We start from the raw sequence: 15,725 nt of genomic DNA on the forward strand, positions 1-15,725 counted from the left end.
ACATTGGTAGAAAAAAGAAATTGGTACGATGATTTTCAGGATGTCGCACGTTTATCCTTCTATTCAATTTCGATCCGTATACCGTATCAATATCTGTGTAAGTACCTACTGAAAGATTCGACAACAGAGAAAGAAAAAAGAATTTTATTGCTGCACAGGATGCAGTTTTTCGCCAAGACGGTCGACAACGGTTCGCGTTCAAAGTTCCAGATTAAAAATACAATATGTTATCGAAAAGGAAAAGTTAAATGATTGTATAAAACATATTACTAGTTATAAGTTGGTAGCGTTAAATTGTATTCGATGAATTTACCAATACAAAGAAGTCCACGATATTCATATATTTATAAGATACCGATCGTAACGTTATTGCGTTTTTTTGTATCATTCCGAAATTTTTCTGTATGTTGTACTTTAGATGCGTGTCTATTGTTAGTGTTTCTAATTTTTTTATATCCAACAATGTATAGCAATATGTGGTTTGTTGTATTCTTCTTCTTAAAAAAGCATACAACTCGCGTCTTCGGAGCAGATGATCTTTACTACTGCAACAAAATACAATCGGCCCCACTATCGCTCCGTGCAATACCACGACGAGTTTGTTACATTATGCGTGAGATCATCTCAAAGAGTTCATCTACTCGGATAATAAGATTGTAATCGGTGCGATTGCACTCCTTCATTCCGACGGAAATGTGAATTAAAGAAACAAAGAATAAGTCAAATATTAAATATCGTTGAAAGAATGGGAAATTATTTTGTGATACTTTCTTGCCAGAAAGAATACAACAGGCTGAAGTGAATATAATAAATGCAATGTTACTAATTAACACCTATACAAATTAAATATTGTGTAATAGGAAGTCTGTTGATGGGGAGAAATAATGTGTACATTATGTATTGCCCTGTGGCACCAATAAACTAATAACTAACGTAACACACGCAACTTTTCGTTCATCTTCCTTAGGAAATGAGACAGGGAGGGGGAGGAGGGGTGAACAGGGATATTTTTTCTAGCAACTTTATTTTACATTATTCATATCGTTACCGTTGCGTATCGATATTGTTACACATCCGCGCTCGCAAACACACACTCACGCGTACACACACAAACATATATATGTATATACAAATTGATATTTTCCATAAGAATACTCCTTCTTATTACGACAGCACTGTGCTTAAATAATACCATGGCTGAGAATTTTTAATTTTATATCACATTAGTTGCCTCGCTTGAATTATTTGATGCAGGACTTTTGCTCATCATTGATGCAACCTGCAATAAAATGGTAATTACAAATTTTTTGCTGCTTAGAACGTCTGAAAATGAAAACAGTAAGATGTGTACTAACATTCTGTATGACTTGTTTTCTCAAGAAATCGCCGGTGACTGCAGAAATATTTCTATCATTCCCCATTTTGCATTTTACGTATCCGTACAAATTTGCACCATTTAAAACAATGGCAATGCAAACAAGTAGCAACCACTTGAATCTTAAGCCGAATAGAGCTATCACAAAGAACACAGACCACAGAAATGGACAGAAAATTAAAGCTAACCAAAAGATACGGGCCTCTGTTGAATTAATGCGATTCTGTTCAACACCCTGAAACACAGGGTACATAGTAGAATGGTAAAACATTAAATTCCCTACATGAGTTATTTCGTTTCTTTTTCTTTTTTTTTTTTTTTCTTTTAAGTAGAACGTGTCAAGGACATAAAATGTGAAAACTGGTAAGCCTTGAACTATTCGTTCAGCTAAAACCAATGCTCGCCGAGATGAAATATGCATAATAGAAAATTACACCACACCCTTGAAAGTTTTTACCTGTTTTTATGCTTTAATTGGAGAACAAACCTTTTTAGATTCAAATATCCAATGACTTTTTCCATTGTCATCCACATAATTCCACCATCTAAGACCAACCATTAGCCTTCCAGTAATATTTTTCACAGTCCAAAAATCCATTGACAAAAGTAATACAACAACTACAAAACTAGTTATAAAACTATTCGAGAACCATCCACACAACATATAGGCTACTATTGCCGCTACTCTGAAGGCTAAATGGAACATGGTAACATATGGATGCCTATAAGAAGAATTGAATATTCTGTCAATGTTGAAGTTTAGCATTTGCAACTGGCTACTATTATTCAATGATAATTCATATACTTAAGTTTATTGCTGTTCGGACCCGTTTCATCCTCCTCTCCGATGGCAATTGTATCGTCGTCCATTAGCAAAGGTACCTATAATATACGATACGAGAAAATTGAAACCTTGACGAAAATTGAAACGACGTGTGCAACTTGGACAGCCATCGCAACGCTAATTTAACCATGGAAATATTCTCTTTTTCTTTTCACAGTGAAATTTTGTACATGAAGTAAGGAATAAAATAGTACCGGATACACAGAAGAGACCAACTAATTAGAAATATCGGTTTGAACACATTTTAACTGATATACATACGGATATCGACGAACAAACGTCACTAACGATTCTCCCGACACGACAACGAGGAACAACGTTTCTTTTCTTATTCAATAAAAACCAGTTTTTTATCCTGCTTCGAAGTTAACTGGTATTTGAAAGTAAGAAGAAGGAAAAAAAGACACTTGGCGTGAATGCGTAGAAATCGTACGGATGAAAATGTTCCATACACTTACCGACGCGGACGCCATGTTATTACGTTGTTCTAACAGCTTCCAACGATACTAACGCCACAGTGACAAGAGAAAAGCGCGAAAGATGCACTCTGATACTTTCGACAAAAGTTCTAAAATCGTACAGGCAGAATTTTTTAGCAATTATCGCGAGTTATAAGTGTGAAAGAAGTTGGAATAAGCGGCAGGCCTGTCTGTTTGATGTTTGAAAAACGAAGGTGAATGTTGGATCGTTTGAATTTCGATACGCATGATTACGATTGGGTATCGCGATAGCGCATTAAAATCCTCAAATTCTATTGGTCAATTGACAAAGTGCATAGCGTCACACGGACAAGCAACCCCATTTGTAGGTACAAATATAAGGGCGAAGCGTGATAGAAACGTGTTCACGATGTTGGTCCGGTCAACGTTCTGTGTATCCTGCTCGGAAATCATTGACAAGTACAGGGACGAAATTGTCGTAGAATAAGTACTCGCGAGTGTGGTTAGTAGGAGTAAATAAAGTGGCGATATTCAATGGTAGTAGTAAGCGTGACGAAGGTAGTGTCAGTGGCAACTACAGTGGCGATGGCGGTAGTGGTGGCGGTTGAGATAAGTGCGGGGGACTGAATGCATATCAGCGGATTTTGTGTCTCACGAAACAGTTTCTCGTGGTTCACGTTACGGAGAATGTGCGGTATAGTCTAAAAGGTCGAGAACCTGATAATTAGTACAATGTTAAAGGATTATTCGCCGATTACACAGGCGCTCCTAGGAACGTTATTTACGTGGGCTCTCACCGCAGCGGGTGCCGCACTTGTCATCGTAATTCGAGGAACGCAAGTAAGCCTGTTTTTCGTCTTTACTCCTTCAATCCATCAGCCGTTTCGAATAGTCTGTATATCCTGTTACGTATTACGATTGTTATATCACTTAAAAATACGTATATTCGGTTCTAACCTTTCTTACGAAACGCATATTCTAACCTTATCCGGTTTTACCGTACCTTCTTCGCGGGAATTGCCTCTTTTTGAAAACATAGACTTCCGCCGTTCACAGCTAGTTTGAATTTGTTTCGCGACGTAACACGATACTCTTAACATTCTCTGTTTCGCTGATTTCTTTCATATTGTACACCAGTGAGTAAGTACAGCGAGTGATGATTCGCTGTAGTTGGTAGAATTGAGTATTGTCGGCGGGTGTATCGTTGTTGTAATTACAGTGAAAGGTAGAATGAAATTTACTATCCGTTAATTCGAATTTATCGGGAAGGGAATTATATTACGCAAAAGGTATAATCTATTTGAACGTTATCTGTCTATTGACGTTTATAATTTTTCTTTTTTGTTCTGAAATTACCAACACATATTTACTATTTAATCTTTATCTGATAAGATTAGAAAGATGCGTATGTGGTAATTAAAAGCGCACGAAGATAATTTGCATTAATAGAAAAAAAAAAAGTGTTGCTTCGTTTTTCGTTGTTACACGCAGTTTCATATTAAACGTATGTAATAAAAAAAAAATGAATCATGCCGCGAAGCGGACTGAAAAAAGAAAAAAAGTAACATTCCGTTGGGCAGCAGCAGCAGCAGCAGCAGGTGTGTTACTGATCGTTCCAATGATATTGGTCCGCGTTCTTTCCTCCTTTTCATAACCAGTCGTTGGCGCGCGTTTGAAAGTGTAGAGTGTAGTAGAGGCACGCAGAATGGAAGATAGATGCGGCGGAACAATTTGAAATGATTGAACGCGTTTCATTGCAGCGTAAACTGTTGGACATCAGCCTAGGATTCGCGGCCGGCGTAATGGTAGCGGCAAGTTACTGGTCGCTACTGGCACCTGCTATCGAAATGGCGACAAAGAGCAAAATTTACGGAGAGGAGGGCGAATACGCGTTCGTACCGGTCGGAGTTGGATTTCTCATAGGCGCGGCATTCGTTTACGGAACGGACGCGTTGATATCTTCTCTTGGCATTCAGTCCCCCAATGTGCTTTTAGCTATGCAGTCAGTCGGTACGAAACAAAGACGCAAGATCATTGCAAAACTAAAGAGTGACGAGGATTTAGACGATTATGATCCGTATAACACCGTACAAATAACCGGTGGAAAAATGTATACTCAAATTGAGTCAACCACCATCGATGGTATCGCATTTTTTTCTTGTAACATCCAATTCTCTCTGTAGGCTTGGAAAATGGGATCAGTTCACGATACACATTGTATATTATGTCTATATGTAAAAATGTCAATGTACACTCGCCCCTCTTTGCTTTTTCATGTGACCATCGAACAGTCAACAATTGGTTCAGGAATAAGCAGTACCAAAGGCATTAAACATTTTCTTATTATTATCATTCGTGCTGGAAATATATACAACATTACACACTTTCCTTCACTCGTTATCAATAAGTTTCTGCTTATTTCTGAGAAATGCGCTATCTCTTTCCGTTGTACTTGTTGTAAGCCTAATGTCTTGTTCTATGCAATTAGTGACTAGTTAGCATTGACGCTTTGCACTTAAACAAGCGTGCAGAAGATAGCAGCATATGCATGAAAGCATTTTCAGAGCACCTGGTGGAACTTGTAGAGGCACAATCATCGGAATACAAGTAGAAGACTCGGTAGAAGTTTATCAGAAGTTTATTAGAGAAGTTGTTAAAATACAAGTTGAAAGTATACTTGATATCCGTAAGATGTAAACTAGTTTTCTCACTGCAATAAGTACGTTTCGAATAGCTTTTATTCCTTGGTTGACGTTTAAACAGTTTCACACGTTGTAAAACTGATCTTATTAATCCTGCCTGCGGATCTAATGTGCAAAAAATGTAAGAGGAAAATGCCGGGTACAAATAAACAAATGTTACAAGCTTTACCACGCTTTAATTTTAAGGACAAAAAGGAAAGAAATATCTGTTTGGATATAATGGGTTAAATGCTGGTTTAAACAATTTTCAGGAGATAAAACTGTGGCGGTACTTTGTTACATTTTCATCAATGTTGCATTTTTCAGGCTTTTACGAGCAAAATACTCGAAGACGTCAAATTGCAAATATAAGTAGACCAGCAGCGGAACAAGGAGAAATTGGAACGATATACGAGAATCCTAACAATGAAAGTAAAAGCAATCAGTGGAGAAGAGTTTTGTTACTGGTTGTTGCTATCACGGTATGTAAATGTTTCGCGAAATGTTCGCATTTCGAAGTACGTTTGTAAGATAAAATTACAGTAACGCATACGACAGAGACTGCAGTGAGAACTTTTACAACACATTATTAGGTACACAATATTCCAGAGGGCCTTGCAGTTGGAGTTGGATTCGGTGCAGTGGGTAGCAGTGCATCAGCCACTTTTGAGAATGCAAGGTAAGGAATACTTGTACACTTCCACAAGTATCAAGTATCTGTGAAAAGATTTAATTTAAACGGTAGACTCGTGGCAATAAAAAACGGGGAATATTCAACTACCTGAAGATTTTTCGAAGTAAGTGGTATTTTTAATAAATTTTGTTTCTCGCGATAAAAGGGAATTTCAATAGGGAAGAACAGTCGTTCTAGAAATAACGTTCTACCAGGCTCTGATGCGTGCAATCTAAAGTCACTCGCTTAGATTAATCGCGTCTATCAAATTCATTATAGGAGATCAACTGTCGTTAAACGGTTAAAAGGATCGTTCTGAGTATAGCGAGGACAGTTTCGTCGAATCGCGTCACGAGTTTGAAAGTTCATTTTTCACTCTACCCTGTCGTAGATTAACAAGCAGAAGTTTTCTATCGGTATCGGAACGCGGTTTTTTTTTTTTTTTTTTTTTTTTTTTTTTTTTTTTTTTCTTCATATTTGTTCGCACGTTGAAAAAATGGTCGCGTTCTTTTTCATCAGGTCGGTAAAGTTACGACGTGGTAAGGTAAGGTAAACGTGAGTTAGGATTAGTTGGTCACGGCTACCGGTAGATGGCATTAAGAAAGAGTAGGTGAGCTAGTCGCCGCCAGATGGAGACACGACCGCGAGTTACGAGCGCGTGATAGGAGGTCCCCATGAATGAGTTCTACGATGGTCGGTCGCAAGTGCCAGCCTCAGGCAAAGTTTATTGGCAGCAGTGGGTGTTCAACGAGCCCTAGGCGCCGCGCATTCCATTCCAGCTTGCCGCTTTCCCCGCTTCGTCCGCTCTTCTCTTAAACTTGAGCCGAACTCGCTCTCCTTACCGTTTTACGCCTTTGACTTTGGAAGACGACGATGACGTGTGTACGACTACATCGAACGGTATGACGCACATTTCATTTTTACCACAGCCCCGTCCAAACTACGTAAACTGTATTCCTCTCTGTAATACTCTCTCTTTCAAAGATAACAATGCGTTGAAATCTCGTTCAACTGGTTAGGCGAACTTTCGGAAATCCGCCTATTTTCATCGAACCTAACTTGCAATACCGAAATCGAGGAGCCCTGTTTGGAGCGGATCACGTCAGGCCCGAATTCCAAAGCATTCGAACGACGTTGTCGGACGTCCGTAGGTGATTAAGAATCCGTGGAATGAATGGACCGTGTCGGCGTTTTCGTTTCCGCCGCGCGATAATTAAGAAATACAGAGGGAATTCTTTTTCTCTGCGTGTAATTAACGGAAAGTGAAGCGTGGTTCGTCCGGCTGCGTCCGGGTCCATTTTCATATTGTAGGGGAGCAGAGAGAGAGAGAGAGAGAGAGAGGAGAGGCGATAAGAGGAAGGAACGACGTAAACGCGGTATCGCGCAAGTTTCCCGGTTATGAATGAATCAGTCGGCTCGGTCCGAAAGATGACCACGGCCGATATATCGGTTCGTGTCGTGCGTACATCGTTATCGATGCGCATCGAAGAACAGCGACGATAATCGAGCCAGCAGCATGCCCTTTTGTAGTAGGTAAGGCGAACTCGTGGTCGGTAACGAGTGACATTCCATTCTCACGACGATCACAATCGCGAGCAAGAGGCTAGGCGAAACGGAGCGGCGAAAGAATGATGAATGGAAGGAAGGTTCGGCGATGGCCTTAGCCCGTCGAAATAGCGGAGAGAAGAGCAAGTAGCCGGGGGAAATAGAGCGAGATAAAGAGAAAAGAGGAGAGGTGGGCACTCGTAAAACGGTGAAGGAAATACTGACAATGAGTCACCCTCGGAGTTATGCGTATTATTTAGCTATGCGAGATCAGACTTTGTCTCGGTAATCAGAACGTATACTCTGTTGGTTCGGTAATAGAAGAAAGGGGTGACGGGTTAGCGTGGCACGTAGATGAGGTGGTGCTATGTTAAACATGGCGCCGGACAAAGCTGCCGACGAAACCACCTCATTTCAGTGCTATCCTCCTGTCTGTCTTATTATATACCGACCGACCAGTGCTCACGGCACCGCGGCCGCTCTCTGTCCTCGCCTCGCGTCTTTCTACTCTTCTCTTTTCACTTGCCCGCTCTCTCCTCTCCTCTCCTCTCCTCTCCCTTCCTTTACCTTCCTTCGGCGTTGTAGCGCCGTCTGCCAACTATAAGCGCGGATAGTTCGTAACTCGTTTCTCGTTCGAACCGCATTTTCGGAGCGGCACGGAGAGGGGAGAGAGCGAGAGCGAGCGTCCACGGCTAGTTAACCGACCGACGAGTAACGCTCCAACTAACGTCGTCCTCCTCGACGATGCGATGTTCCGGTCGATTTTCGGGCTCGGTAACAACACGCAGCCTCTACCGTTCCCTCAATCGTTGCACTTTGTACCCGGTGCGTGGTTATCACACGCGGAAAGCCAGTTCTGACGTGTGCTAATAGGAACGGAAGCCGCTTACGATATATGTAGTACTTCCCGCTTAGCCTCGGTGCATAGTATTACGAGTACCTACCTATCTACTCTCTCCTCGAACGCTACTCTCCCGAATCGTCGGCGTTTCTCTTTCTCTGGCATCGGGCGATGCACCGGCGTGCACGGTGCAGCAACTTGGCAATGCTTGGAATGCAGCGGCATTACGCATGCGCACCGCGTACCTTACTCGGAACAGACGGATCCGTTATGTCCCCTCTCCGCGGGGACTATTCGAGAGACTTTTTCCGAATCGCGGCTCGCGACACGGACACCAGAATCACCTCTTGTACCCTCCTGGAGATAGATAGGGCGAGAGAAGGAAGGCTGATCTTGGTCTTATGATTTTATGGTGTTAGGACGTGGCCGGTGGCCTCGGAGCCGAGAAGAGCCGGAGAGCTCGCCTTGGCGTTGGTGGAATGCGGGACGGGCAAATCGCGGTCGGTCCGCTTGCGCCTCGTTCCCATGCATTCCTTACTCCCTCTCTCTCTCCCCTTTTTGTCTTCCTCGCTCCTTAGTTTTCTCATACACACACGTTGATACGCTTATACTCTCTTCTCTCTTTTCTCCTTTTAACGCGCGTCGTCCTACCATGTACCAACGTAGCTCCTCTTCCCATTCGAGGCACACTTCCTTAGCTGAGAAGATCCGCCGGGTTTTCGATCGATGCTCGATGTCACGTGTCCGCTATGTCGTTTGTTAGGATCGTTTCGGTCGTTGCACGAGACATCGCGAACCGGAGGATAGATAGGTGTTGCCACGTAAGGACAACCACGGCTGCTTATGGAATGCAAAATGGCGACAAAACTGTGGTGCGTTGAACAGAGCTACTCGGACGCCGTGTTATCGAGTTCCCCTCGATATCTTAGGCGACCAGGCTAATTAATCCTTATTTTCATTAACCGGAGACCACCGGAGCTAACTAGCTAGGTTAGCTAACCGCTCGATCGAATATGCGGGCATAAGATTTTCAACTCGCGTGCAATTCCTCGGCCGATGGATCCCCGCGTAGAAAATTAAACGCTTTCCGATCTAGAATCCTCTTCTCGAACGTTGCGCGCGACTGTCACACACGACGGTCACACGACCGCTTTCGCCGACGAAAGGATTCTTGAGACGCTGCTTGGTCTAGCTGTCTGGTAGCAGGGTAGACGAGTCGAGAGTAGCGGCCCTGACCGTGGAAATCAGAGAGAAGAAGTCAGGAAGGAAAAGAAACCGGCCTGTTGGAGCGCGGCTCGAGGAAAGGGAGAGAGAAAGGTGAAGCCAGTATGGTGGAAGGGAGAGATCATTCTTGGAACTCGGGTGACCTCCCCTGGTGCAACTGGCGAACAGCCGGACCCGACGGGTTAACTGTACAACCACTTATATACGTCGATGCTGTAGGAACGCGACGACGATGCCGTCCCATGAAATAACGCTCTACACGCCGCGGCATGACATACCATACCATGTGCTCAGCCTGTACGAGAGAGCGCGCCGCGCTCTATACCGGTGATCCTGCATCGGAAGGAGGAGCTTGGATCGCGTCATTCATTCACCTGCTCGTAGCTACCTCGCCGCCAACCGACCGCCAACCGAATCTGTCGTTCCTTGGAAATTCTAACCGTTGCTTGCGTCGCCTCCTTCGATCCTCTCCTACTCTTTCTTTTCGCTACTTCTCAATTAAATTCCGTCTATGCTATCCGGTCACCGCATTCCTCCTGCCTTCCTACGTTTTTCCTAGTCCCCCTACCTCCAGTCATTCATTCGGTTAGTCTTCGACCACGAATAATCTTTCGTCTCTCTTTCTCTCGGAATACCTTCGATGGTCGGTTTAAAAGTCTAGAAAGGCGACGCGATACGCGTCCGGTGTGCACACCGGTGTTACGTTATATTGGTTCATTCACCTGCTACGTACCTACCAGCTCGCTCTCCCGTGCTGCTTTCGTTCCCGTCTCTGCCTCCCTTCGCGCGTTACACTCTACCGTTCACGTATTAATCGTTCACGGGCCAACATTTTCAAACCTCGGAGGAGAATCGAGACTCTATAGCTATAATAGAATACTCGAAGATTAGCTTAGGAGCGAACGTGTCTAGAACTGGCAGCTCACGGCTCGAGTACTCGACTCTCGAGCAGATGGAAAAATGCAGAGAATGTCGAAGCCGTCGACCAGTTTCAAGAACTCACCGCGACCAGAGAGGAGAGTGTAAATACGAGTTGGCTCGTGCAAAGAGCCACCTTGCCTCCTCGCTTTTATTCTTATCGTTCGATCGCGATACGCGTTTCTCAACGCACGGTCAACCCTGTTTTTCTCTCTCTCTCTGTCTCTTTTCTGTTACAGAAATCTCGCAATCGGAATCGGTATTCAGAATTTTCCCGAAGGACTGGCAGTGTCTTTGCCCCTTCAAGCCGCCGGTCTCAGTACCTTGAAAAGCTTCTGGTACGGCCAGCTCTCGGGGATGGTAGAACCTGTCGCCGGCGTCCTTGGCGCAGCCGGAATAACACTCGCCGAACCCGCGCTACCCTATGCGCTCGCCTTCGCAGCCGGTGCAATGATCTACGTCGTGATCGACGACATCATCCCGGAAGCGCATCAAAGGTTCGTTCCCAAGAATTTTGCACGAAAATTTGCCTTCCCATCCTCCTCCCGACCCCCTGAACGTCGGACGACGGAAAGGCAAAGGGAGGAAGGAGGATACTTGGTCGATAGGTCTAGGAAAAGGTAGAGGCGCATGCACGGCCGTACAGTACGTTCGGGAACGATTACGGTACAATGGCGCGTGACGGCAGTGGCGTAGTTAGCACGGTGTCGGTAAAACGGACGTGGCGAATTTCTTTCCCAGGCCCGGGCTACCTAGCTGAAGAAGCCGTATTGTCATTATAATTGGCTTCTTTTGTATTTCGCGTGCGATCTAACCGCCCTGCCCGAGAGCACGCGCGCACCTCCTGAGACAGTGAACCGAGGTCCGCCCTCGGAAAACACAAATGTGAAAATGGGTTCCCCCCTCTGCGGGTGAGCCGTTGCTAGACCTCCACCGCGTGTGATCTTTTCGAGAGAAGAGAGAGGCCGCGAGGCAAACGTGAGAAAGAGAAAGAGGGCAGATTACAATGCCCGCTTTGCTTTCTGGTTTAGCGGGACGGCAGAGTTTCTCAGGAAAGGTAGATGGAGCGATATCGAAGAGGGATGCTCAAAGGGACAAGGACGGGAGAAAGTTTGCGAGATCTGAAAATCGATTAGTTTTCGTAGCGGCGCGCGCGGGAAGAAAAGATTAAGCTCTCTCTTCCTCTCGTCTTTTGGGAATCCATTTGTTCTCGAGTAGTACGTAGCCAGCTAATAGTTAGCTAACCGGATTCTCGGAACCAGGATCGCTCGTCTCGCAGAGAAGTGTCCGATCGATAGCCAGCCAGCCAGCCAGCGCGGCGATCCTCTCGACACCGAATAAAGAGAAGAGAAGAAGATCGAAATTGCCGCGTCGCCAGACACTCACGATCGTACGAGCATTTTGTAGCGACCAACAAACACAGGGTGTAATGGCTAATAAAAATACAAATTTCTGAGGCACGCCGAAAGGAGGTATTTACCGCGCGGATATGATTGATGTGGTAGAACGCCCACCGAAACACAACGGCGCATTTCACCGGCCGTTAAAATTGATGGCCGTGTATAATTTACGAAATCAACAAGCCGTGACGTGCAATACCACCGGGTACGCGTGTGTGTACTTTCTGTATGCTTAATCCCTACTTATACCGCGAAAACCATTTTATTTCTCGCCATCCTCTTCGATGCCATTCATCTCCGTTCCGATTCAAACTTTTCTCCTACACGAATCTCGCTTCCATCTTGCCTGGACTCGACTCTTCCAAAAATCCTCCTCCACGTCGTCCTTCCATCGAACATCGTCCGCATACTGGTTCTTTTGAGAGAAAACCTTTTTTTCTTGCTTTCTGATTGCAGTGGAAATGGTAAACTCGCCAGCTGGGCAGCCATCGTTGGTTTCTTGGTAATGATGTCCCTAGACGTTGGACTAGGGTAAACGATCGTTCGTCCAACTTAGAAGGCATTTATTCGGACACTAATATCAATTCCTCAGTGTTTTCTTTTTATATCCTATTCCTTTTAACAGTATTAACACGGTCGAGGTTGCCTCGATAATCTCGACGTTCGACTAAATTGATGGAGTTTTCGCAGTGCGAGATCCCGAGTTTGGTCTAAAGCGCGTTGTTCTCCGTGAAAATGAAATCGAAACGTGTCTTCCATGAATCTAGCCTTCGTTGATCCGATTCAGAAGTCAATTAAATCAATCAGACGACGACGACGACGACGACGACGACGGCGACGACGACGACGACGACCTTCGGTTACGCGCGTTGCAACTTGCTACGCCGTATTTGCCGCGTCGTCGATCTCCCCCCTCGATAATCACATCGAAAATCGGCTCTTTGTCGGGGGATCTTGTCGAGTATCGGCCGATCGTGTTAATAACGCTATAAAATACTTTCGATTCTCGCGATAATCCTTTCGTCCAAGTTTTCTCACCGCCGTCAAGCGGTGGGCTGCTAATCGATAAAAGATCAAATAACTTTTTCCGTTTCGAACCAGGAACGCAGCCATCTCGTAAAAGTTGATTACGATTTCCTTCGAGACCAAGACCACCGTGAAGAATCGTTGCAGTTCCTAGCCTCGTTGCGCAACTATCCCCGTGACATTCTTTCGAATGGATTCTCCCGCGAATAATACGCACGCACGCACGCACGCATGCACGCACGGAGTTGTCCCAAACATGTGTATTCCGTCGGTCGAGAGATCGATTCGAAAGTGCGATCGAGGCAACAAGCGCTTCTCTCGGTGCGTCGAAATTATCTTTATTCTTAAACGCCATCTTGCCGCTAATCGTGTTCGTTTCTCTCCCCTTCTTTTCCACAAGTAGGTACACTTGTCCATTGTATCCACCATTAAACGCTAATTAACTTTATCGTATATCGCGTCGCAGCAACAACGAAACGTGCGTCGTTGTTCCGTTTGCATTCTCGACATACTACACGGAGCTTTTTGGAAGATGCAGAAACTATTTCTTCGTACGTTGTAAATTGGTATAAAACGGTTGTACATGGCCAAGTTTGAAATCGATCGACGTCGAGGATCGCGCGGCTCCTTGGAAAAGGAACGCACGCTGAAATAAGAGCAACGCGTGTGCACGTTTCGCGTGCATGTAGAATAGCGGTTTTGAACGTTCCTACGCCCAGCGAACGATTCCCGGTAGAAGCTCCGCCGACGATCTCGACACTCGAGAAATCGATCGTCCGTTCGTTGACGATATTATTAAACGAATGCGTGTAAACTGCGGTATGAACCGTGGTGGTGTTCTTCGTGGTGCTTTACAAAATATCTCTGAATTGTAATCGAGAAACGACAGCTGTATCGACGACGTATACCTTAGGAAATGTAAAAAAAAATAGGAAGGTTTTCGAATTTTTCTCGTTACACGGTTTTCTATTATCTAGTAGTTACACTCGAGCGACTGTATCGAATCTTCCTCCACGTTAGGTACATGTGAATTGTTGTTTATAGAAAATGCAATAAAAGAGAGTGCCAATTACACGGCCGTTCCACGGAATTTTCGTCGAATTTTCCAATATTCCTCGTCCCATTCCGATCGTGATATCGACGACTAGGAAGCGGTGTGCGTACCTTCAGCGGCGATCGCTTAATCGCGCGCGAAAGGAGAGTGCAGGCAGAGGCAGCAGGCAGAGGCGGAAAAAATTCGATCGTTGCGCAGTTGTGTCCCTGTGGCGCGCGCGATAGAGGTGCAGGAGGACGGAAGGTTAGTCGGACGGAGTAGAAGCTTTCTTCTTGGTCTCCGCGAGGGAAGATTGGGTGAAACGAGCGTACAGTATCGGCGCAACCCTCTCGTCTCTCGTCTCTGTCGGCCAAGTTGCATAACCCGAAGAGAGTCGAGGCATGAATGGAGCCGAGCGACAAGGACGGGTGCACCGCGTTCTCGGTTTCCCGGTGCAACGAGTCGACCCGAATCTGGTGGGGATACGCCGACCCTAGGCGAGGGACGCATCGGTATTCTAGAGAGAGAGCACGACGACGGAAAGACCGCGAACCAACGAGCGAGAGAACGAATCATACGCCGTAAAGAAATGACGCAGTGCTCGACAGAATCCAGCCTGTTGGAACGAGACGATGCGATACGCGATTCGCTACTTCCTCGGCGTGGTCCAACGATACATACATATAAGCGTTATCCAACGCCGTACAGATACTTACTATGTACTTGGGTAGAGATGCAAGGAGAAAAATCTTCGCCTGCGGCGAACCAGTGAGAATGGTCGGAAGGTCAGAGAGAGGGAAAGAATGGAAAAAGGAAGAAGAAGGCAAAGGAATGGGATTAAGAAGACGACGATGTCGCGTCGGTTGTCGCGGCGAGTGGTGCGGTAATCGGTTCGCTAAAGTTAAAGGGATGGTCACGTGGTGCGTTAGCCGACGTTGTGCGCACGGTCGGTGGAGCGAAAGAGAGGAGGGGAAGGGGCGATGCGTTTCATCGGAAAGCCGGTGCACCGGTGCTGCACCCGTCAGCAGTCTTACGATGCACTTTGCCCTGCGCGTCTCCGATGCGGTGGCGCACGTGCGACGCGACGCTTCACGATCGCCAGAAAGAGAACTGCACCAAATTAACTCGTTCGCGACGACAGTGTGCCATCGACTTGCTGCTCTGCGACATTCCCCACACGCGCTACCTACCGATTTCCAATTTTTCCACCTTCGTCACCGCACCGTACATGCACGCGCGCACGCACACTCCTTCCATTTCACAGAATCGTTGGAAACGCGTCGACGACGATACGCTTTTCGTCAAAGCTGTGCTGCGTCGTGTCGTCGTTACGAAATCAAATTCCCCGTGAATTGTATATCCCCCTTTTGGACGTTGCCCTCTTCATTCTCGTTTACTATCCCCCCACCATCGCCGACGCTTCGAACGTCCCGTCCTCTCGCCACCCCCGTCGCGTGTAACCGTTTTACGTAACAATTGCCACATTGTATCTTCTAGGACGCGTCCTTCTTCCTTCGACACCTATGTACCTCATTTCAAACGGATGCATCCAGTCGAAACCAGATGCGATCGATCTTTTGCCAGAATTTTTCCTCCCTTTGCTTTTCTTTCTTTCCCCCTTTTTTTCGTTGCATCGTCTAGCGGGTACGATTTACTCATCGCGACATTGCTACCGACCTTTTGACTCTACTACTACTGCTGCTGCTGCTGCTGCTGCTGCTACTG

The 15,725-nt window shown here is 45.6% G+C and overlaps 2 protein-coding genes across 5 annotated transcripts; one reads left to right on the forward strand and one right to left on the reverse strand.

The window, feature by feature from the left end:
- Nucleotides 1-361: 361 nt before the first annotated feature.
- LOC108579603 (uncharacterized Golgi apparatus membrane protein-like protein CG5021) lies at nucleotides 362-2,692 on the reverse strand. 2 transcript variants are annotated; one of them, XM_017943179.1, is made up of 5 exons: nucleotides 2,678-2,692; nucleotides 2,181-2,257; nucleotides 1,863-2,097; nucleotides 1,356-1,610; nucleotides 362-1,279 (listed from the first exon to the last, which is right to left on the reverse strand). In XM_017943179.1, exons 1-5 carry the CDS (start codon nucleotides 2,690-2,692, stop codon nucleotides 1,214-1,216), a joined length of 648 nt encoding a protein of 215 aa, XP_017798668.1. In that variant the 3' UTR covers nucleotides 362-1,213. The 2 variants fall into 2 exon arrangements, with proteins under 2 accessions (XP_017798668.1, XP_017798669.1); XM_017943180.1 differs by having other exon boundaries at nucleotides 2,481-2,682.
- Nucleotides 2,693-3,052: 360 nt separating this feature from the next.
- Nucleotides 3,053-14,187, forward strand: LOC108579723 (zinc transporter ZIP11). 3 transcript variants are annotated; one of them, XM_017943331.1, is made up of 6 exons: nucleotides 3,053-3,499; nucleotides 4,420-4,801; nucleotides 5,668-5,822; nucleotides 5,934-6,019; nucleotides 10,781-11,038; nucleotides 12,398-14,187. In XM_017943331.1, the coding sequence occupies exons 1-6, from the start codon at nucleotides 3,392-3,394 to the stop codon at nucleotides 12,474-12,476; spliced, it is 1,068 nt and encodes a 355-aa protein (XP_017798820.1). In that variant the 5' UTR covers nucleotides 3,053-3,391; the 3' UTR covers nucleotides 12,477-14,187. The 3 variants fall into 3 exon arrangements, with proteins under 3 accessions (XP_017798820.1, XP_017798821.1, XP_017798822.1); XM_017943332.1 differs by having other exon boundaries at nucleotides 4,420-4,669; XM_017943333.1 differs by lacking the exon at nucleotides 3,053-3,499 and adding an exon at nucleotides 3,845-3,884.
- Nucleotides 14,188-15,725: the final 1,538 nt, after the last annotated feature.

Source organism: Habropoda laboriosa, unplaced genomic scaffold, assembly GCF_001263275.1.
Source record: "Habropoda laboriosa isolate 0110345459 unplaced genomic scaffold, ASM126327v1 scaffold33, whole genome shotgun sequence".
NCBI lineage: Eukaryota > Metazoa > Arthropoda > Insecta > Hymenoptera > Apidae > Habropoda > Habropoda laboriosa.